The 25,212-nt window shown below is 38.5% G+C and overlaps 1 protein-coding gene across 5 annotated transcripts in view; it reads left to right on the forward strand.

Moving 5' to 3' along the window:
• The window catches only part of LRRIQ1 (leucine rich repeats and IQ motif containing 1), a 170,305-nt gene that overhangs the window by 106,051 nt on the left and 39,042 nt on the right, over positions 1-25,212 (forward strand). For all 5 annotated transcript variants that reach the window (XM_050934131.1, XM_050934120.1, XM_050934141.1 and 2 more), the window contains one exon: positions 7,591-7,701. In XM_050934131.1, the coding sequence (XP_050790088.1) occupies positions 7,591-7,701 (111 nt within the window). The remainder of the gene's footprint in view (positions 1-7,590; positions 7,702-25,212) is intronic.

The following is a 25,212-nucleotide window of genomic DNA, read 5'->3' on the forward strand; positions in this document are numbered from 1 at the left end:
TTCACAGACCTACGGACTGCCCTGTGCAGTAACCCCATACTGATAGCCCCTGATTTCACCAAGGAATTTATCCTGCAGACAGATGCATCGGAAGTAGGGTTGGGGGCTGTTCTATCACAGATGGTCAGGGAGGAGGAACACCCAGTTCTCTACCTCAGTAGGAAACTCCTTCTGAGGGAACAAAAACATGCAGTGGTGGAGAGAGAGTGCCTCGCCATAAAATGAGCCATAGAAGCATTGTGCTACTGCTTACTCGGGCACAGATTTGTCCTCGTGACCTACCATGCCCCTTTTCAATGGATGCAGCGGAACAAAGAGAAAAACACGAGAGTGACCAGGTGGTTCTTATCCCTCCAACCTTTCCAGTTCTGTGTGCAACACAGAGCAGGGAGCCATTACAGTAATGCCGATGGCTTGTCACGTGTGCACTGTCTGGCATCCCAAGACGCCCAACCCCTTGGTGTTGAGCAGGGAGGAGGGATATATGACAGACCCAGGCCAGTGGGGTACAGGAGTCTGGTAGAGGGCAAATATACTGGTCACTGGATGAGTTGTTTTCTGTTCCGAGTGACCAGAGCAGGGGCTGCACTAGAGTAATCAGGAACCTGCTAGAACCAATTAAGCAGACAGGCTGATTAGAACACATGCAGCCAATCAAGGCAGGCTAATCAGGGCACCTGGGTTTAAAAAGGAGCTCACTCCAGTCAGGGAGCGGAGAGCCAGAGGAGAGGAAGTGGGTGTGAGGAGCTGGGAGCAAGATGTGCAAGGAGCTGAGAGTGAGAGGGTTGCTGCTGGAGGACTAAGAAGTACAAGTGTTATCAGACACCAGGAGGAATGTCTTGTGGTGAGGATAAAGAAGGTGTTTGGAGGAGGCCATGGGGAGGTAGCCCAGGGAGTTGTAGCTGTCATGCAGCTGTTACAAGAGGCACTATAGACAGCTGCAATCCACAGGGCCCTGGGCTGGAACCCGGAGTAGAGGGCGGGCCCGGGTTCCCCCCAAACCTCTCAACTCCTGATCAGACACAGGAGAAGTTGACCCAGACAGTGGGGAAGATCACTGAGGTGAGCAAATCTGCCAAATAAGCGCAGAACCCACCAAGGTAGAGGAGGAACTTTTGTCACAGTATATGCATTCCACTTGTGTATTTGTTGAAACTTTCTGGATCAGATTCCAGTGCAGGAGTTCTGAGAAAATGTGAGGTTTTTACCAATCTTAACCTTGAGCACAGGGTTAGAAAAAATTTAAGATAAGACCTGCAGGGCATGGGGTCTTCTACAGAGTCATGCTATGTCTGGGCCCAAGAAGCTTTGCACAAGGAAAGACATGTCTGAAGGATGCTAGTAAGTGCCCTGAGTCCTGTGGCTTGTGTCATTAGGGAGAGCTAAAGGTACCCTCTCCTTGCAAAGTGGAGTGTGTGCAGACAATGAGTACATATTGCACTGGACCAGTACCTCCAGTGTAGATTATGCACCAATCTGTTATGGTTATGGATGCAGGTATAAACAGTTTAAATTGTGGCCTGTATTTTAACCATAACAAAAGTATGCCATGTTTTATATCTTCACTATGTCCACATCAACTTCTTTTCTTGACCGTCCAATAATATGAGAAGTGTGGGCAAGATACTAGAAATTTTTGCGGCCAAATAGAAGCAGCAAAATATCAAAAATATTCCCATCTATTAAGGATGCATGAAATCCTGCAGAACTCTAATTAAAAACCTAAACACAATAGACAGTAATGCACTTCAGTGTGCCTGGGTACTAAACATCTATGATTCATAAGATTACAGAGCCCTTAAAGATATCTTGGCACAAGAGAACAGAGGTTTCTGACTTAACGTTGGGATTTAAGGGGCTATCATCAAATCCACAAAATCAAGGAAATTCAAAAACTTTAATAAAGTTAATTTCTTTTTTCTTTTAACAATTTTTTTTATGATGACCAGAGGCCTGGAGTAACTGTTTTCAGCTGCTGTCTTCTGCCATGCTGTACTGTTACTTGTTTAACCGTTTCCTTTCTGGAGGCAAAGTTTGTCAGTGATTGACAAAATGAAGTGATACTTCTGCTGCCACCCAGGCAGATACACAAGAAGAGAGAAAGGAGAAGTTAAGGCTGAGACTTGACTACTCAGATAAAAACTGAAACAACTGATTGATTTGTCACAGGACAAGAAGTATTGTTCGGTCAGTCTGTGTTCTTCATCTTTGAAAGATACTACGTTAAATACTTTCAGATTTAAAAGATTCTCTGAGAATACAGAACACCTCTAATGAACTGAACATCATTCACCATCTTTACCTCCGATATAAATTCAAGTATCCTTATTCCTGAATTTTCCTTAATGGATGCAAGAAATTCATCTGCTGTAAGAAATAAGATGCTTCAATTTTGTTGTTTGTTTGTTTATTCTTTGTATTGCAGCAGTCCCTAGAAGCCCCAAAATGATGGTCCCTTTCCCACTGAACTTACTCGGACTAATCCTCCTTCACATGAGGCAGTGTTTGCAGTTTTAAAATATCAACTCTTTAAAACTGGTACAAATAATACCTATTTTCATTTTTTTCAATTTTTCCCCACACCCAAAATCAGTGACAAACCAATTAAAGTTTTGAGCTTAGTTTTTTTTGTAGTTTCACACATTGCCATGATGTCATGTTACATATGCCAGCTTAGGCAGTAACATGAATTTCCATAGTATTTCTATCACATTTATAATGTTTGTCCAAATTATCTTTTATATCTGGAGTCTGCCAAAAAGTGTGTGTTAAATTACCTCCCTAGTTTCCAGATATTCAGTACAAATCATCAACAAATAAACCACATTTAAACAAGTATTCAGGAGTCCAGTAAGATCTCGATGTAATTCTGAACTGTTTAACTCTTTCGCAGTTCCTCTGTGTGAAATCTAAAACATTTGTTGATTGTAATAAAAACATAAATCTAATCTATTTCCCCATTTCTCTGATACTGAAAAACACTAGTATCATAAAATAATCGAAGTAATATTGCCTTAATTTGAGACTAGATTAAAAAAGGGCTCTTTTTAATATCAAAAGAGCTGTAGGCAATAACTAAGGTAGGGTGACCAGATAGTAAGGGTGAAAAATCGGTAAGGGGATTGGGGGGGGGGGGTAATTGGCACCTATATAAGACAAAGCCCCCGATATCAGAACTGTCCCTATAAAATCAGGACATCTGGTCACCCTAGATTAAGGTGATCCATGTAGGTGTAATTTAAGTACTCTGGCATTGTGATAAATCTCAGTGGATTATTTAAATTATTTTGCGGCGCTCAAAAGTAGATTATCTGATATAAATCTCTCAGAACAGTTTCCATAGCTCTTTTTCCAATATACATATCTCGTTCGGTACTTACTTTGACAATCTTATACATAGATCAATTATAGAATAATTCTGGTGATATGAGTCATTTTATCCAAATGTCCCTGATGCACTGTACTATTAGACTGGTCATCTTTTTCATGGGCGTAACTAGGCAGGTTTGAATGTGGAAGAAGTTCCATTTCTGAAGCTTTTAGACATACAAGTTTGGAATAGCTTCAATAGACCCAAGAAGCAAAACAATTTATAATAGTCTGTTGGGAACATCAGAAAAGAAACCTAGGAATCCTTTATCACATTTTGTTTTGTGAATTTCTAATCTGTCAAATTTAGTAACTTGGTCTTTTATCCTCCTCAAGGATTTGAAATTGTTCTAAAGTAGTGTGCTGCTATGTCTGTTTTTTCATTGCACATTACAGGCTTGGTTTTGGGGAAACAATTAGTACAGAAAATATTGTTCTCTACCTTTCTCACTGTGTGTTGTACTGTACATAACTATGGGTCTCATTATAGAACTATAGAAAATACAGTAATTAATTACACTATAGTTTAATATTTTTATATTTCATATAGCTTTTCTGTCAGCGAAAGTTATTGAGAAAAGGATCTCTAAAATTAAAATTATATGTGCATGACTGATATAGTTATACACCTGTAATATTTTTACTGAGTTATAGTAAGAAGTGCAGGATAATTCTCTTGTATATTGTAACAAGGACTAATTATCTGTTACTGTATTTTAGATATTAGTTATGAACCTCTACACAGTATGACTGAGTACTGTACGCATTTGCTGACACTAAGAATGCCATATAAATAAAGATTTTGATGATTTGCCAAAATGGAAATACTTGACTTGTCTAGCTAGCTACCCACCATAACTGCTAAAATATCCACAGTTAACAAGTTAGCCCAGTAGTCTGGTTCCTCAACAGATATAATCTAGTTATCTGAAACACTCTAAAATGTCTGATTTCAGTTAATGGAGCTTGTCATAAACAGATAGCTAAGGGTTAATGTCTCTTTCACCTGGAAAGGAGTAACCTGAAACACCTGACCAGAGGACCAATCAGGAAAAGACTTTTTCAAATCTGGGTGGAGGGAAGTTTTGGGTGTGAGTTCTCTGTTCTTTGTCTTGAGTCTGACCCTCTCGGCTATGAGAGTGATTTTTCTACCTCCAGGCTTTCTAATCTTCTGTTTCCAAGTTGTAAGTACAAAGATAGTAAGACCATAGGTTTATATTGTTTTCTTTTGTATTTACATGTGTGTATTTGCTGGAATGTGTTAAATTGTATTCTTTTTGGATAAGGCTGTTTATTCATTTTTTTTCTTTTAAGCAAATGACCCTGTATTTGTCACCTTAATACAGAGAGACCATTTTTATGTCCTTTTCTTTCTTTTTTATATAAAGCTTTCTTTTTAAGACCTGTTGGAGTTTTTCTTTAGTGGGGACTCCAGGGAATTGAGTCTGCAGCTCACCAGGGAATTGGTGGGAGGAAGAAGTCGGGGGAAAATCTCTTTGTGTTAGATTTACTAGCCTGACTTTGCATACCCTCTGGGTGAGAGGGGGGAAGAGAGATTAGCTCTCTCGGTACTTGTGTTTTCCAGGACTGGAAACAGGGAGGGTGGAGTCCCTCTGTTTAGATTCACGGAGCTTGCTTCTGTATATCTCTCCAGGAACCCAGGGAGGGAACACCTGGAGGGGAGGAGGGGGAAGGGAAATGATTTATTCCCCTTTGTTGTGAGACTCAAGGAATCTGAGTCTCAGGGTCCCCCAGGGAAGGTTTTGGGGAGACCACAGTGAGCTAGGCACTGTATAAATCCCTGGCTGGTGGCAGCTTTACCAGGTCCAAGCTGGTAACTAAGCTTGGAGGTTTTCATGCTAACACCCATATTTTGGACGCTAAGGTCCAAATCTGGGAAAAAATGTTATGACAGAGCTAACCTCGAGAGAGAGGCTGATGAAACTTGCAGCCAGGCGATCGGAGGTTCAGGCTAAAGTGACTTTAAATTCCTTTGTGGCATCTCAATCCTTGGCTCCTCCAGAGGCTGGAGAGATCATTACTATACAGCCAGTGGAGGCCTAAGATATGGCAGCATCCTCCAGACTTCCCTATAGACCACAGCACTGCCTAGAATCTCCGGATTCGGTACACTGCAGTCCTTGTTTCTATATAGGTTTTTATACCATGCTCATGACCATAGTATGTGAGTGCCTTTCAGTAGTTTCAGTTTAATAATTGAGGCCAGATCTTTGGAGTCCCATAGCCAATCAGAGATGGTAAAAAGTATTACTTCTAGATGCTGCTGTGTGAGAGCCTAATGTCGGTAAGGAATCCAGGAGTACTCCTGAACTAGAGACTGAACTGAATTATTGTGAATTTGTTCCTTCAACCAACAGAGATTGCACCATGACTGGAAGCTCTTAAAAAAGCCTTCCTCACCCCCTGACACACATCCCACCCCCCGCCATGCTCCTATCATGCCCTCTACCCTAGGACTTCTGATGGGGTCCTGGGTCTGCAGTACTTGGACCAAGGGAATCCTCCCCTGTGCAGAACTGGAACTTCTAGGGCCCCTTCATGCCACTCCAGCCCTTTTACTTGGCATGAAGGGACTCCAGCCAATTTTCTTATCTAATTCTGCTGCCATTGAAGTTAGTGGAAAAACACACCTTGACTTTGGAGGGATTAGGGTCCGACATGTATAGACTTAGCTCTCTTTCCTCTCACCCTCAGCCCTCCAAAGGGCTACATACTTTGCTGCTGGCTCTCAGAAGCTCTGACAACCTCACTGATTAAGAAGTAATGCTGTCCCCACTAAAACCGCCTCCTCCCCTGGCTCCCTCGAGGACAGTCCCATAATGGAGAAACTGACATCAGTTTGACACACCCACTCTCTCCAAAACTGCACTTCCCATCTTCCCTAATCCTTATACCCTGCCTGCCTACTCATTCTTTTCCTGCTAAGTTCTGTTCTTTTTTCTCTTCATTGTCCTCAAGCTACATCCTTTCCTCATTGTCCCCACTGCTAAGTCCCTTATCACTGCTAAAAACCAATCCATTTCCTTGTAACAATCTCTTTTCTTCCTTCATTTACAGTCTCCTCCCCCCTGTCACTAACCATATCACCTTTACCCTTGGTTCCCATGTTTGGGTCTCACACTGTTTACTGCATCAGGTAGGGTTGCCAGTTTTGGTTGGGCGTATTCCTGGAGATTTAATCATATGACATAATCTTTAATTAAAGATTAATCTTTAATTCCTGCAGACTATAGGCCAATTCTTGAGGGTTGGCAACCCTATCATGAGGTTCAAACTTACCATCCTCACCTACATGATCCTATACAATGCCTCCCACTCTAACTGTGCATTTCTTCCAGTTCTTGTGTTCTTCCCACCCCTTTCTTCATCTCCTATTCCAGATACCTGACTTTAACTTACTTCATCCTGCTCCTTGTGTGTGAGACTCTCTCCTTGTCCTCAAGCACTCAGTTTCCTTCATATCCTTCCTTAAATTCACCTGTTCAAGCAGTCCCTTCTCCCTTCCCATCATTAATAAACTGCAAAACTCCTTTCTCCTGAATTGTTGTCCAGTATTGGTTTTGCTTTTCTTATATAAATTGTAAGTTCTTCTGATGTGGGAATGTTTGTGTCCATCCATGACTCTTTACAAACATTTTTTGATAAGTTATGAAGACTTAAGACTATGTGACCTGGTAATTATGGGAATGATTATGGAGAGTATGTTTCCACAGGCTGCTGAACAGGATAGGATATGGGAAAGGGCTTTCGGTCCATTTATGTTCCTCAAATTTAGCCTCAGATAATAAAATATTTGTGATTTTCTTTGCTTTGGTTCATATAAAGGTGTTTCCACCTATCTATTAAGTTGTAGGCATTGCGGTTTACACATTTGTTTACCTAATATTTATGATTTAGAGCCCCACCTTCAAAATAGAACTTCTAAGTATTTTCTAAAATATATATCCTTTTAAAATGTAGTTTAGCTTTCCACAGGTGGATGATTTAGAAATCTTTTAAAGGTATATAAAACAAGTCAAGATGGCTGCTTCTCTGTACTTATATTAATTTATTTTAGAAGTAATATAATTGTTTTTGTTAATGTAAAACGTACATAAGAAATTCTATTTCTTTTATTAAACGACTGAAAGGTGAATAACTGCTTCAAGGAATGAACAAGCCAGATCTGACTTCTGATTTTAACTTGTTCTTGTCGTCTAGACCCAGCTGTGCGCCTGGCGTTGTTCAGAAACAATGAAAATAAACATCCCCCTGTGAAACCATCAAGGAAGAGACAGCCAGCAAAAGAGACAGCCAGCAGTTACTTTGAAGGTATGAACAGGAGTTTCCCTTTATATTTATTTATGTATTTTGCAATGTCTTTGTGCAATTTTTTTTCAGTTATGAAAACACATGCAGAAATAAGAGAAGGCATTAGCTCCAAGTGTGTGTGAACAACTCAAATGACGTGATGAAACGTTTCAGTTTTAATACATTTTTTTCCAGTGATTAATTTGTGATGTGCACTGTAGGCCTGACTCAAAGCTCATTGAAATCAGTGGGAATTTTTTGATTGACTTCAGTGAGCTTTGGATCAGGCACTAAATACTTTTAAATTGGGGGAGTTGGTTTAAGTGACATGCTTGAAGCTACATGCAGAGAAGGGAGGAGAAACCAATGTTCCTTCTAATTTTTTTAATCCATTTGTGGAATGAATTTTGTTATGTGCACTAATATGGAGATGATGTGTGGCAGGGCTGGGGCCAAGGGTTTCGGAGTGTGGGAGGGGGCTCAGGGCTGGAGCACAGGGTTAGGGTACAGGGGGATGAGGGCTCTGGGGTGGGGCTGGGTATAAGGAGTCTGGAGTGTGGGAGGGGGCTCTGGGTTGGTGTGTAGGGGGGTGAGGGCTCCGGCTGGGGGTGAGGGTTCTGAGGTGGAGCCAGTGATGAGGGGTTCCGGGTGCGGGAGGGGGCTCAAGGCTGGGGCAGAGGGTTGGATGTGGGGAGGAGGGGGCTGAGGGCTCTGGCTGGGGCTGCAGGCTCTGGGGTGAGGATGAAGAATTTGGGGTGCCAGCTGGCATGGGGATGTGTCAGGGAGAGAGGACTCCCCCAAGCCCTCTGTCACCACAGTCATAGTAGTTTAGAGGGAACTTAGTGAAAGACCCTTTCAACAAAATGGGGAGCTGCTCACATGCTGTGGGATTGGAGGTGGAACTGCATGACACCAGCTGCTACAGATTTAATAAAATATTTTATGCAAGCAACAAAGCACTGTATAGAGAAAATACAAAGCAGTAGCATAGAATACTATGTGAATGGTAGTAACCAGAGAAATAATATAGTTTAGGCCTTGTGTACACCCTTATCTATTTCAGACACAGGACTTTTTTCTTACTTATTTAAATACACAAAATAACACCATTTCTAATCTCACTTCATTTCTTGGTTATTTTTTTCAAGTTACCCATTCCTGAAAACCATAAACCTTTTTTTATTTTTACAAACTGTTCTGTGAATTCAAAAGAAGAATATGATAAAAATCTTTAAATGAAAAAAAAAACACACATTTTTTTTCTCCGTGCTCATACAATTCAAACATCATATTGAACGTTCAAAAATAATTCACCTTTGGGCTGAGGGTATACTTGAGAAATTTCAACAGAACATATAGAAGTTATAGATTGGGCTTTTCAAATGCCCTCAGCATTTGTTCAATTCTGCTACTATTGAAGTCAGTGGTAATACTCCAATTGTCTTCACTGGAAGCAGAGTTAGGCCAATGCTGGGCACTTCTCCTGTCATCTACAGCTATTCCCCTCTGGTTAGTGACTTGGCTGGGTTTTTTTTCCCAGCAAACTCTCACAGGCACTGCATGCCATTCCTTCTCTGAAGGGGTTCTGATTAGACTGAGAATGCGTCTTTCCTTGATCAAGTGTGAAGAAAGCATCTCTAGTGCACACAAGATGGCTTCAGATGGGCTTGCCAGAAGGCATTAAGTTGGGGATGGGAATTAGAGTCAAGAGCACACCTGAGAACACTGCTTGTGCTGTTGTGATACTACCAGGATGACTTCGGAGCTTTCTGTGCCTCAGTTTGGCCCCCACAAACAAAGAGCCTGCATGAGAGTTTCACTGAGTTGGGCTGAAACAGGACCTGTGCAGACTGTTGCTTGTCTCCCATCTCACAAGCACCAGGCCAATGTCTTTCCTTCCTTCCCTTTTGACCATGCCTTTTTCCTGCTTTGAGCAGATCTTCTTGAATCTTTCTTTATGGTAGGAGTTCCCACTCTCTGCCAACAAGCTCTGTAGAGATACCAGGTAGATACAAGGTGGGTGAGGTAATATCTTTTAGTGGACAAACTTCTATTCAAGCTCTGCAAGCATTGTCCCCCAGAGCAGGAGGAGGAACGAACCAATCACTTGACTGGTAGGAATCAACTTCAACCATATAACCCATTTTCCCTCAACAGCCTGCCAGCCTGCCTGCCAGTTAGTGCTCTGGTGGAGGATTTGAATCCCAACCCCTCTCCTTTAGAACCCTGTCATAAACAGATAAGAAAAGTTAATAGCACAGAAGTACTTTATATCTCTTTGACTGTAAAGGGTTAACAAGTTCAGTGAGCCTGGCTGTCACCTGACCAGAGGACCAATCAGGGGACAGGATACTTTCAAATCTTGAGGAAGGAAAGTTTTTGTGCTGTGCTGTTAGTTTTGGTTGTTGTTCACTCTGGGGGCTCAGAGGGACCAGACGTGCAACCAAGTTTCTCTCCAATCTCTCCAATACAGGCTCTTATAGATTCAGAATAGTGAGTACTAGGTAGATAAAGCGAGTTAGGCTTATGGTTGTTTTCTTTATTTGCAAATGTGTATTTGGCTGGGAGGAGTTCAAATGTGTATTTGGCTGAAAGGACTTTAATTTGTACTTGTATACTTAGGCTGGGAGGGTGTTCCCAGTGTCTATAGCTAAAAGACCCTGTACCTATTCCATTTTTTCTTAAATTTACAAAGATAATTTTTACTGTTTTTTCTTTCTTTAATTAAAAGCTTTTCTTGCTTAAGAACCTGATTGTTTTTTTATTCTGGTGAGACCCCAGGGGACTGGGTCTGGATTCACCAGAGAATTGGTGAGGAGAAAGGAGGGAAGGGGGGAGAGAGGCTAAATTCTCTCTGTTAGGATTAGTGTCTCTTTCAGATAGAATCTGGTAGGGGAAGAGAGAAGGAGGGGGGAAGGTGCATTTTCCTCTCTGTTTCAGGATTCAAGGGGTTTGAATCACAGTGATCTTCCAGGGTAACCCAGGGAGGGGAAGTCTGGGAGAGGCAACGGTGAAAGAAAGGGTTTACTTTCCTTGTGTTAAGATCCAGAGGGTCTGGGTCTTGGGGGTCCCCGGGCCAGGTTTTTGGGGGGACCAGAGTGTACCAGGCATTGTAATTCCTGGTTGGTAGCAGCGCTGCAGGTTCTAAGCTGGTAATTAAGCTTAGAGAAATTCATGCTGGTACCCCATCTTTTTGGACGCTAAGGTTCAGAGTGGGGATTATACCATGACAAACCCACTAAAGAGAGATCTCATAGAAGAGGGTATCTACATTCTAAATATTCCTGCTTTAATGTGGGAGGTGGGGAGGACAAATTATAACATCAATAGCAAGAACACATGTTATCTGTTAAATAAGGGGATTGCTACTTTTGAAAGGGGATGCTCTAGGAAGTGAAACAATTAGACCATTTTTAGCTTTTTAAACTGGAACACATCACAGTAGAGAACATCCAGAAGGATTTAAGTTGTCAAATGTATGGTATGTCTCTTGAGTCTTCTCTGTTCTTTTGGTTGCACTTATGGATTATAGCTAACAATATTTAAAATAAACCTAATGCAAACAAGAAACACTGCATAGTAGGAAAACAAGTGGTAGAAAAAACAATGTATATAAAAGCTTATATCTAACTACTAGTATTAACCAGTATTGATGGTTATTTAAACCACTGGTATCATATTTGTATTATACATTCTATCCTTGGGTTGGTTAAATTTGTTTCAACTTTAAATATATCTGTTGTTTCATTTTTTCATGGTTACTTTAAAATATTTATTGTTCTAAGGATTAATGGATGCCAAGTATTTGTGAGAAGAGAAGAATATAGCAAACTTTTTTGTCTGGAAACAAGTTCACTGAATGGAAGGAAAAAACTTGCACTTAAATAAGATCAACAATCTGTTGAACTAATTAAAGCAAATCAATTCTGTCTGAGTTAAGGATGACATTTTGTCATAATTCATCTTTTTTTCCTACATAGTTCAGAAGTCTCAGAATGTTGTATACTGTTGTGTGACATAGAACTAAATACAATGGGGGAATTAGACTAGATTGGCATCTGTAATACTCAACTTCCTTGGTTTAAGTAAGACCAATATTTTAATTTGAACGGGATTTTTTAAAATCATTTTGTTTTAATACTATATAAAAAGTATAACATTCCCTTCCCCCACTTATTGAACCTATGGCTTTTTTAAAAACTCACTGAAACTTCATGGAAAATAGCACTTTTCTTGCTGACAATACTCTTACTGGCTCATGTGTTTTCTTTCTATCTTCATTCATTTTTTATTGCAGATTATTTTATAAATCCTAAAGTTTTGGTTTTGAAACCTCCTGGTCCTGCTTCTTTCTCATTTGAAATTGGGATTTCCTTTCTGGCATCACATTAATTGTACTTGTAAAAGCAAGTGTGATGCTACAGATTTACCATACTGTGGTATCTCCAAAAGAAGTAAATGAGCTCTGCAGAACAAAACCCATTTTTTATGCAAATCATTCTATAACAAAACTGTAGAGGGAAAGTGAGAGAAGAAATGTGTGGACCCACATCTTCAAAGCATTAAGGCATGTGCATAACTTTGATCACATGGGACTACTCATGTGAGCAAAACCTGACACATGTTCCTGAAGTGCTTTATAGGACTGGGGCCTTTGTGAACAGGAATATCTAAAAATATATTTTTTTAAAGTTTACCATGAGATATCAAATCTTTCATGAAACGTCAGTGAATCCACTACTGATCCTCCATTGACTTTATAATAGGCCTGAAGGAGAAATTGTTGTTAGTTAATATTTATAGCACAGAAGCATTCAGAAGCCCCAATAAGAAACAGAGCCCTTTGTATTAGGTGTTGCACAAACAACATATGGAGCCTTGGTCTCTACTTTAAAGAGTTTCCTATCTAAGAAGATAAGTGATATGTAAAAGGGGTGGGATAATTTTTGTAACTTGTCAATACATCTTAAGGTTACAAAACCTTCCTAAATATTGACATTGTAAATGGCACTGATGGGCCAATGTTAAACTTAGTAAAAATTTAATACATTTTACACACACACACACACACACACACACACACACACACACACACACACACACACACACACACACACACACACACACACACACACACACACACACTAACCTGCTTTTCTTCTTCTCTTGGGAAGTTAGGGCCTAATGCAAAACCCATTGAAGTAATCTGAAAGACATGTTCTCTGATTTCCAGTGATCTGTTAGCCGCTCATATGGTCATAGGGTGACCAGATGTCCCGGTTTTATAGGGACAGTCCCGATATTTGAGGCTTTGTCTTATATAGGCATCTATTACCCCTCACCCCTGTCCCAATTTTTCACATTTGCTATCTGGTCACCCTACTCATATGCATCAAATATGTTGGACTGGATCCTCTGGTCCAGCTGAGTTCTGCTTAGATCAAGACTAGAAGAGGGAGGGGTTAGGTGACTTTAAGCTAGAGCTGGTTAAATTTTTTGTCCAATTTTGATTTCAATTGACAAATGAAAAATTCTGTGAAACTTTTTTGTTTGTTTTTTTTCTCAATTAAAAAAATCAAATTATTTTCATGATTTTTAGACTAGCTCTACTTTTAACCACTTTTATATCTACTCCTTCATCCTGGGGCTGCCTGGGGACCAGTCCAATTCCTGGTCTCGTTTAGAGTAGTCTGAGGCCTTTGGGACCCAAAGAGTTGATCTGACAGCTACAAAATGCTGGTGTTCTCTTTTGTCTCCTTCTTGGAAAACTCCTGTAAATCATGAACCAGAGTGTGGCATAATCCCTCTCTGCCACATCAGTGCCATGATTCCACTTATGAAAATTCCCACACAGTCAATTCCACTGGCATCATGGTTATATTACTCTGCTCTAGCAGCACAAAACTGCCATGGGGGTATAAGTGTCTGGACCACTTGGAATATAAGCTTTTGAAGCACTTCAGATCATCCTAGCCACCTGATAGTGAATGCAGTCCAACTACCCATATGATTGGAGAGCCATGTTGTTCACTTCTCTTAGGCGGGGAATCAGCTGTGCAAGATGGAGAAACAGAATGGATCTGTTAGGAAGTCAATAATCCTACTGAAAATTTTCAAAGTCTGGATCCACTTTCTTTGCTACTCCTCAGAAGTTCAGGCACTATACTCTGCTGCCTTTGTTAAGATTTACTCGCAATTAACAACCTACTGACACAGAAGTACATCCATCAAGGTACATCTGAACCTCTTAGTGCACGTGCACTCTCTGTATAGTCTTCAGATTCAGTGAAAATAACTCATGAAGGTGGCTTCATTCCTGAGTGTGTACAGTGTTCAGTGTCACAAGGTTAATCTCTATTAGTCATATTGTTTTGTATTGTTAGTTGTAGCCAGCAGGCTGGAAATTTCTTAATAAACCTGAGTATCTAATTAGTAATACTGTGTCCTCTGTCATCTTATGTTCATTGATCACTAAATTGTAGAAATCATAATAAGAAATACAGAAAGCATAATAAGTATTAAGAACAGTTTTTCATAAATATTCGTTTGAAAACTAACAGGTTCTACTTTAATTAAAAATTGACTGATAAGAGACAAATGTGTTAATTTATCTATACATTGTAAATGAAAATAAAATTAGAGGAAAGATGATTGTGTGGTACAGCACAGGACTGGGATTCAGGAAAGCAGGAAATCTTGACCCTTGTGAAATGAATAGCTGAACTCCTGTTGTCTCCAGTGGGTCCAGGATTTCATAGATCCTGGCTGTGACACAGACAACTTGTATGACTTTAGGTATGTCTCTTAAAATACCTCTGCTTCAACTTTCTCATAACTCATACTTGTAAAGCACATCTACATCCACAGACAGAAGGTGTTACTTAAGTGCAAAATGTTGTTATACTGTATTTATTATTACTAGGCTTAACTTGAACCCATGAAAACTGAGACTTAGGACTGCCGCTTTGTCTTTAAATTTCTTTGCTAAACTAGGCCAAATACATCTGGTAATTTAGGATTCCCTTGTTTGGTTGATTTAAGTACGCATTTTGAGAATGTTTTTACATAAACATGTTTAACATATGTAATTTCTTACATTGTAGTAATGAAAGGAAATACATTGGAAAATATAAGTATGTAGTAAGTAAATAACATTTACTTATTGATTCAAATTCCTAGTGGTTGTCTGGATATAATATCTTCAGATGAAAGCTGATAGAAGTGTCATTGAGATTGAGATATTTTCAGTAACCTTTACTAGTAGTATGAAGCAGATAAGCTTTCATTATATCAGGATGTGTATGTCATTCAAAAGATAGATAAGAATATTATGAAAGGTAGCTAATACTCATGGGTATTAACGGTTTTCAAGGTTTAATAACTTTACCATTTTCAATTAAAGCATATAAAAGGCCTTAGTTCCCAGAAAGCACAAATTGTTTGTATGCATCCAGTTTCTAAAATTGTCATCTTTTATTTAGATCTGGTCAAAAAAACCATCAGTAACCACACTGCACTGTACTTGTATGGCAGACTATGGAAGCAATATCTAATCCTTACAGTATTTCATGGTGAAAGTGACAAAATAATGCATTTCCAAAAAGCGTAAGATCTATCTTGAGATGTAATAAAATGCATTATAAAAAACCTGTAGTGTAGAAGGGAGTCTGTCTTTTAAAATCATAGTTCTGTAGCATTGTTTCTCATTATCTAGTGTGAGCTCACACAACAGAGCTCTGCACATTGAAATATTTTCTCATTTTAAGGAATTAATGACTCTCCACCAGCCCTTTAACATGTAAAATGAGTAGGTTACTTGTGTCCAGTACATCCAGAAAGAGCCAGGATAAAATAAACATAAGGAGTTGGATATCTTGGAAAAAATCTGTCATGGGTTTGGGTTAATCATCTCCAGAAGAAATCAACTTGATGCCTGAAATGTAAGACTTCTTGGAGAACGCAGTAAAGCCTGAGGCAGTGTTGATCTGAAGGAGTGCTCTCCATGGGTCAGAGCTGCTCTGCTGGCAGAGTGCAAACCCAGTTCACAACAGCGGCACGCTGAAAAGTTGCAAAAGACTGCAGGGGCCTTACAGTGCACGCACTCGAGCTTCAATTACATAGTTTTAGTGGCCCAGTTTCTTATGAAATAAAACTTTAAAATGAAATCTGTGCCTAATTTGCCAGTCTTCTGTCCATCAATGATAACGTAGGCATTTTCAGTGATCTTAGAATAAACCAATCTTGAAATTGCTGCACAAGCTTAAAAATAAATAAATAAAACATATTTTGTGAGATGAGCAATGCAGTATGTGTTGGTCTTTGAATATTTAGAAAGTGCATTCTGTTTTTTATGTTCAGAAGTCTATTTTAAACAGTAAGGTTGGCATTTGCCTGAAATTCCAGCACTTTAAGTACCAGCCATGGAAATAATGCAGCTTGATACCCTGCTGCATAACTGTGGTTCTGGTCTTCCAAATTCCATGGTGTTAACCCCACAGGATGCTGAACTTGGCAGAATGTTCCACCCATTTGTGCCCTGTCCTGTCTCCTCGTTCCCTGCCTCCTCCCATTTGAAGACTCTGGTCATTTGTAATGATATTAGGTGGACCACAGTAAGCAGCTTGTGACTTTAATATGTTCTCCAATCTTCTATGCCAACAAATTTTGATATCAAACTGCCACAATAACCTTTTAAGGCCCCAAGCTATTATAAAACAATGTTAGAACTTTAACACCTAGGTATTCACACCTGGCTCTGTGGCAATTTACCTGGTTTTGAGGGGATTGGGGAGGGGGACTTTACATTTAAAAACAATAGAGCTAGGTCTTCCTGCTTTTTAAATTAATGACTAACTAATGTGGACTTCAGTGGGTGGAACAAGGTTAGACCTCATAATTTCTGCAGCCACTGAGGGCAATTTTTTTATCATTCTTGAATAAGATAGCTGAACAGTAATTTACAGCATCTGAAGTTTCCTCTTTTTTTTTTTTTTTAATTTAGCTTCTGTGCCCTGGAACTGGGTAACATAAAACAAATATTTCTGCATCACAACCAATTTATAGATGAATAAATTGAGTGCAGAGTCAAAATCCACAGCTTTTTATACTGCATAAGGCAATCATTTTCGATGAATAGACCCCTGAGTACTAAAGCATTTCAAATCCTTTTTCATCTGACCATTCAGTGACCTGATAACTATTTCCTGTCCCTAAGTAAGGTTGTGACCCAGGTCTTCGAGTGCAAAAGACAGATAATTTTAGCAACAAGTTAAATCCAAATGAGTTTGGTTGGAGGGGCTAAGGGAGAGTAAATTTGGCTAAGTTCCTCTTTCAATAAAGGTTTACAACTTTTGAACTTAAGTCTAATTAAAAATAATCATTGAATTTGTTGCCATGTACTTGGATGACATACATCCATACTATTGTTTTTTTTAAACAACATGCTAATCTAGAAGTTCTACTTTTACTTTCTAGAAAGTCACTAAACACAAATAGGTTATCTTACATAGTTTTGGATTGCTAAATATTCTAAACATTTAACACATTTAGATATGCAAATAACCTTTTACAAAGGTTACACAGGGCATTTAGGTATACACTGCATATTCAAAGAAGATCCTCAAGTGCTTAATTATGTGATAGTTCATGTCACAAAAATAAGTTAGGAATGTGCAGAGTTATGAATCTGAGTGAACAAATGAATTCTTAGAAACAATTCCTGCGTACAACTCTTGTAACAGATGGCAACATGATACATTTTAAATCCACAACAGAGAAAATAAAGCATTCTATAAATGTATATGTTATAATAGGAATGCCTCTAATCATCTGTCTTAACTGGTCAAATACCTTTAGGAGGTTGGATTAGGACAAGAAAGACCTTTACAAGGTCATTTTGTTGGACTGAAAATGTAATTGACTGACATCGCTCATGAAGAAATTATTGGTTTTCTATTCTGTACATGGGACCTACAGTGTTATGAAGGATTAATTGTCTTAATGAGGTCAGAGATCTACAGCGTTCCAGAAAAGTTGTTTCCTTGTGACAGCATTTTTTATATTGAACACACATTTTTGGTCGCTTTTTTTCTTACTAAAAAAGTTGTGGATCAGCAGTATATTATAACTCCTTTTGAGGATGTGTAATATTACTTTAAACAAAATATTGAGAAAAGACTCCAACATTGAAACTTAGATATTTAAAATATAGTACTGTTAAATAAAATGAAGAAAGCCCTCTACCTTTTACAAGATTCATATAATCTGCAGAAATAGAAAGTAAGCATGCTAGATTTAGACACTTTTACAAGGAATTGTAGGCATGGTTACAAATTATTCAAATATTTTAACAGAGGAATTGTAGCATAATATATCTAGTTAATTTTATATTATCTTTTAGGACATGTATTATATAATATACATTTTTCTACTGCATAACTTTAAAATTCAAATTTTAACATCTATAATATACAAACTTTCCAAGTCATGTCAAATTTGTATGTCCGTACTGTTTATAATAAAGGTGTTTTTAAGCTGGAGTTACACCACAATCCTTCTTGGTGTGCGTGCCTTACATATCTTGCCTATGTATATTCAAAAAGAAAATTACAAAAATAGAATATTGAGTTTCAAGTTTTAAATAGGTTTGGAAACAAATCCCATACTGTACAATTAATACTGGATAAAGAACAATGTGAAAATACTGTCTTTTCCAGCTGATACCGTTAGCTTCCTCAGCTATGACTCAGAAAACTTCTATGCTTGTAAACATTGTCACAGCACTGCAAAGATCATATTCTACAATAAAATGTCACTTATGTGACCATTCAAATAATTCTTCTATACATATACTATCAGGTTAAAATTTCTGATATTTTATTATAATTGCATAAATTTAATTATTGCAACTAAAATGCTGGTGATAAGGCTTGTGTTTAGCCCCCTGTGTCACATTAGGTGTAAAGGAATAAAAATTGCCAGATAAGGGTAGCGATTAACTTCACTTTCACATTAATTATACAGCAAGTGGGATATGCTTAAGCATAAGTTATTTAAGTAGTTTTCAGCTGCAGACTGAGTGCCAGGCTTACTAAACTATGAAGGGTCATTTCTCTTAAAATAGTTACATCATTATTGTACTCTACTATGAAGCATTTTGAAGCATATGAAGAGAAACGAAGCATCTTTTATAGATATAATTAAGGATTTAATTGCAAATATACATTTTATTATTTCTAAACAGTTTAATATGTATCTCAAAGTAAAATCTATTAAGAGAATTTTCATTAGAGGTTCCTCCTTTAGGTAAGAAATTGATTGGAAATTAAACATAAAACAATGAGCTACAAGGTTAAGCAGAGAATTCTGATTTAACCTCAAGATGACCTGGCCTTGTTTGTTCAGATGACGGTTCTAAAACTGTGTAGAGAATATTCCCTTTTGATACAATTATTTGCTGCAAGCCCTGACCTCACTGACTGTCAGGGAGCAGGACTGAATTGGCCCTTTCTCTGATATCGTGACATTGCTTCTGTTGCCTCGATTGTGACCTCTGATTGCAAGATACCCTTGAGAATTATATATAATAAGCATGACTCCTGATTCTTAGCCAGGTCTGCTTGCTTAGGTTTTGTCAGACTCTGCTTGTAGTCTGGGTTACAGATGCTAAAACATCACGTAGGCTGTCATTGTATACCATGCAAATCTCTTTGAAACATTTTTTTTTAAAAAATGTGTTTTGCAAATACTAATATTTAAACTTACTTGACATACATTTCACAAACAAATTCCTTTTTCATTAGATGGCCATCATCTCATATGATGGATGTGATGGATTTTTTTATATTTGTACAAGCATCAAATAGTTTCATAGTCACTGATTAGTGATATAGTATGTCTTATAATATGTTGTGCCAGTTTTGTAACAAGCTTTGTCTTATTTCCCTGTTCAAAGTGCTTCTTGGCTGCAAGTCTCTCTGCCAGTATGATATACTCGTATTCCTCATATGCATCCTGGCAGCACTGCTAGAGGGTGAAATCCTTATCTTCATTGTACAATTAACCATGTACAAGGAGGCTATACTGGTGAGCTCCCAGACCACCTCAAAGTAAAGTGATCTAAGGTCTGGCTAGATGAAAACTGTAGAACCTGGCTGGAATCTGGGAGAGGGTAAGTAGTAGTATGAATTTTAAGTTTGTTGGAGTTCACATATCTTGCTGTTAATTACTTTTTTACTACATTACATTCTTTTTTTCCTGTTTTGTTAACCATAGCAGCTAGAATCATGAGGGAGAAGAGAGCCTCTTCTGAGAATGTGCTTGTTTGGGGGACTATGATGCCATCCAGGCATGTCTCTGCATTAATTGCCTCTGCTTCAGTCGCTGAACCAGAGTGGGGGAGCTGCTTGCTTCAAAGGTTTGAAAGGATATTTTGGGGACTATGATGCACCCGCTGATCACAAGTTTGTATGTTTTTCATTAACATTTTTTATCATCTCACTGCAGAGATACATTTAGTCTCTGTAAGAATATTTTTAACATGCTGTTTCTAATCAATTTATTTTCCTTTCAGATCAGAGGAGTAGAAGAAATTCTGCTGTAACACAAGAATGTTAAGCATACCCTTACTTTCAGTTGTTAGAGTGCATTTAGATAAATGCAACTACCATATGTTGTAAATATTTCTAATTAATGTGGGACTTTTAATTTCTTGAGCTGTTATAAAGCCATTGTCATTATTGTTCACACTATTTTGCTGCTGTTTTTGTTGCAAGAATCTAACAGAATCTATCTAATAAGGTTTTATTTTGTATGAATCTCTTTGTGTGTTTTCTCTTTTTTTGAGACTTGCTTCAGCTGTTCCTGGGAGAAGCCAAGGATTCTGGGTTCTCCCAAACAAACCCAAAACAGGCAGGTGGTATTTCCAGATTTGTCCATTAAATGCCATCACCTGTGCCTTATTACAGAGGTTATTATAGATCAAGTAGAATCTTCTTAATTGGTTTGTTTTGATGGAGATTATTTTGTCGTCATTTTGAGGACTTCTCACCTGAGATGACAGCATTTTACTAGTATAGTTGTAGTCGTTAAAAATTGCAAAGATCATTATATTATTGGACATTCCCTGTACTGGGATAGGGACTGTGTGTTTTGCCTGTTCAGAGACACAAACTGAGGATGTATAATTGGCATGGAGGTTGCAAGTGAACAGTCAGGAACAAACAACAGTGAAACAAATCATACTTCTGAATGTGTCTCAGCTATGGAGGTCTCGAAAATTGTTAGAGATGAAAAACAAATTAAGAGAGATTAAGGAGACAGGACAAAAGTATCACCTGAAGTCAGAATCAGCATCCTAATGCCTGGATTTAACTGGTTCCCTAGGAAACATCCTAATTAAACACATGATCTCCCCATTAATTGTGTCCCAATTAAGTGAACTTGGGTATATTCACTGTATTTTTAATAGTTGCCCAAATAAGAATATCTCAAAAATAATGGGAATTAGTGTACAACTGCAATAAGAATGAAATATTCATCATCATTTTATAAGCTTAGGTGAGAACTCAGTGAATTAAGCGGTTCAGGGTTGAGCATTGGCCTTTTGTCATTGGATCAAAGTTAAAAAGTTAACTTATATTAATTAGGCATCTTGCAAGTATAATAGTTCCTGCAAAGGACTGTGGGAGTTTGGATTCCTAGGTTCTGTTCTCAGCTCTGACTTGTTATTCTGTCAGGCAAATCATTTAGGCTTGGTCTACACAAAGAAATTGTGCCAATGTAACTATATCTGTTTCTAAATTAATCTCATTAAATTTGATGCAGCCTCCTAGACAGACACTCTACATCATTTTAAAAGTGCCCACACAAAGAGATTATGCCAGTTGTAACTAAATTGGTTTAGAAACAACTGTAGTTAAATTGTATTTTCCACTGCATGCATCCAGTGAAATGGGTTTTAGCCTATGAAAGCTTGTGCCCATATAAATTTGTTAGCCTCTAAGGTGCCACAAATACTCCTCCTTTTTCCTGATACAGACTAACACAGCTGCCACTCTGAAACCTGTAGTTAAATTGTTGCCATTCCTGTGTGTAAACAAGTCAGAAGACTCTTTTCCAAACAGTTGAGGCCTCATTAAGGAGTATTTGTAAAGTCCTTTGAATTCCGTGGTGTAAAAATATGAAGTGTTACATTAAGGCTAGAAGAATGTGTTCAAATGACTCAGTCCCTTTCTCAGTGCTTCCCCTTATGCATGGAATGTTCTCTCTGAACGTAACCATAAGATCTTGTCCTTCAAATCCCTCTTCAAGAACGACTTCTTCCCTGATATATATTAGTCACCACTGAATTATGATTTGAAGGGAAGATGGGGATAGTTGGCTTTTATATCTATTTGTAATTATGTACAAATTGCAAATATATTTTAAATGGTATGTATTTGATTATACTCCTTTCCGCTTACCATGCCACTTGTTTCCTTAGATTTAAGCTATTTGGGAACAGGACCATGTCTTCCTACATGTGAATCTGAATTGAAATCAATATGCCTATTGAAATCATTACGATTCTTTCCGCTGACATCAGCTGAGCATTGGATCAGGCCTCGTTTGTACAATGCACAGCACAATGGGATGCCTGATCCTCCCTGGTGCCTCTGGGTACTACTGTGATATAAATATTAAACAATAATCCTCACATCCTTTTTCATATACTTTGTGTGTGTGTGGAACATCTATGTGAAAATACATAATGATGTAGTGTGATTGCCATATATTTTTGAATTGCTGTATTTCACACACTGATGAAGCCATGAATAGTTAACACAATACTCTTATCTAGTTAAAGAATACATTTTTCATCACAAAGCAATGACCATGACTGACCCAAAAATAAATACTATTTTTCATCAGTAACTGAAATAACACCAGATAAAACCTTCTAAAATGAAACACAAATATGTATATATTGATCAGCATAATATACAAGCCCATGTGCGTTCATAATTTTACTATACATTGATAAAGTATACATTTTCTTTACTAAACTTCACTTATAGTGTTATTCTAAAGAAACAGCAATTGTAAGTACATATAAAAATCCTATTATCAATTGACAAATGTTAAGTTATAATATCTAAATTAGAATATAATTTAAAACAAAATATTTAGATATTAAAAGCAAGACAAAACATACATAAATACTGTAATATATTTTTTTAAAGTAACAGTATAAGGTTTGGTGAAAAATATGCATTTCTTTTAACTTCATAAATAGTACTGGCCAAATATTCATCTAGTGTAAATCATCGTGACTTCACTGAAGTCATTTTATACTATCCCTACCTAATCATTTCCTTGCTTGTAAGTATTTAGGTTGATGCTAGTTAAGTACAGTGTTGTCACTTAATAATCTCCATTTTTTAAATTTTTTTTTTTTTAATATCCCAGTATTTCCTCCCCTTTGCCCATCATGCCCCACCAAAGACACAAATTATTACAATGATTGCTAAGCTGGATAACGTTTCCCAGCTTGCTTTTCACACTGAATCTTAGAGTGTTGCTGGGTGGGAACAAACTCTTCTACTGACAAAATGGCTTCTGAGACTCTAGTAGGAAGGAGACTTTTAACACTTAGCAAACTCCAGCAAGTGTTGTGCTTGCACCTGCCATCCTGGAACCTTCATGATCAGATCCAAACCACATTCAAATAAGGAAAAAATAAGAGGCTACTGAGTGTATCTCTATCCTAAACCAAGGAGAGAAATTCCTGTCCAACCTCTCTTTGGTAGTCCAGCCTCACATTCAAAATCTAGGGGCAGTAGAATAGGTTTATCCATATTGCTTTCCTGAAACCATTTCCTTCCGCTCAGTGACAATGCTCCTTGTCAGAAACCTGTGCTTCAAAGTGGAGGCACTTTTCCATTTGTATTTCAAACTAGGCTCTGGTGCCTTCATTCTTGTTTTGTTACCTTGCATCTCATATTACTTATTTTCACTGAATGTTGACTTCTGCGTGTTTTCCCTGAAAGAAGGTGCTGCACTTGTACTGTCTGCTAGAGTGCCTAGCAAATTTCTGGGATATGAGTATAGACTTCAGCAAATTCATGGACCCTTCCTTTTGAATCATGTTGTGAACATTCTTTACATTTTTTGTAGCAAAAAGTGGCTACCTTGGTCATTATTACCACTGTTAAGTGTATGGACGAGTTCCAAGCTTTGATATCAAGCGGAGTGCCTCAGGGGTCAGTCCTGGGGCTGTTTTTGTTCAACATCTTTATTAATGATCTGGATGATGGGATGAATTGCACCCTCAGCAAGTTCACAGATGACACTAAGATGAAGGGGAAGGTAGGGATAGGGTCCAGAGTGACCTATGCAAATTGAAAGATTGGGCCAAAAGAAATCTGAGGAGGTTCAACAAGGACAAGTGCAGAGTCCTGCCCTTAGGAAGGAAGAATCCCATGCACAGCTACAGGCTGGAGACCGACTGGCTAAGCAGCAGTTTTGCAGAAAAGGAACTGGGGATTACAATGGATGAGAAGCTGGATATGAGTCAGCAGTGTGCCCTTGTTGCCAAGGCTGCCAATGGCATTGGGCTGTATTAATAGGAGCATTGCCAGCAGATGGAGGGACAAGATTATCCCTCTCTGTTCAGCACTGGTGAGGCCAAAGCTGAATATTGTGTCCAGCTTTGGGCCCCCCACTGCGGAAGGGATGTGGACAAATTGGAGAAAGTCCAGCGGAGGGCAACGAAAATGATCAGAGGGCTGAGGCACATGACTTCCAAGGAGAGGCTGAGGGAACTGGGGTTATTTAGTCTGCAGAAAAGAAGAGTGAGGGGGATTTGATAGCAACCTTCAGCTACCTGAAGGGGAGTTCCAATGAGGATGAAACTTGGCTGTTCTCAGTGGTGGCAGATGACAGAACAAGAAGCAATGGTCTCAAGTTGCTGTGTGGGGAGATCTAAGTTGGATATTAGGAAACACTATTTCACTAGGATGGTGGTGAAGCACTGGAATGGGTTACCTGGGGAGGTGGTGGAGTCCTTAGAGATTTTGAAGGCCTGGCTACACAAAGGCCTGGCTGTGATGATTTAGTGTTGGTCCTGCTTTGAGCAGGGGATTGGACTAGATGGCCTCTTGAGGACTCTTCCAACCCTAATATTCTATGATTCTATATCTCATCCCTCTGTTACAGTTCTTTATAAAGATAAGATAAGGTAATGTGTTTCAACCTCTGAAACAGTCCCTCTACCACTCTCCTCACGCCCCCCCCCCCCAACTCTATGATGCTTCTAGGTCAAATTTGCTCTATAAAATGAATGTAATGCAGGTATTCTATTAGCTGGATAGGAGCTAATATTTTTGAAAGTCTTGCAGATGGCATATTGCATTTGACAATTCTCTTAGGTATTGAGATTGTGCAAATTGATCATCTTCTCCATGCAGATCTATTATGTACTCTCGAGTTCAACTACCAGATGGCCTTTAAGCCAACTCTAGTAGAGTTAGAGCAGCTTCTACAGACTCTCAG

The sequence above is a fragment of the Gopherus flavomarginatus genome, chromosome 1, assembly GCF_025201925.1.
Source record: "Gopherus flavomarginatus isolate rGopFla2 chromosome 1, rGopFla2.mat.asm, whole genome shotgun sequence".
NCBI lineage: Eukaryota > Metazoa > Chordata > Testudines > Testudinidae > Gopherus > Gopherus flavomarginatus.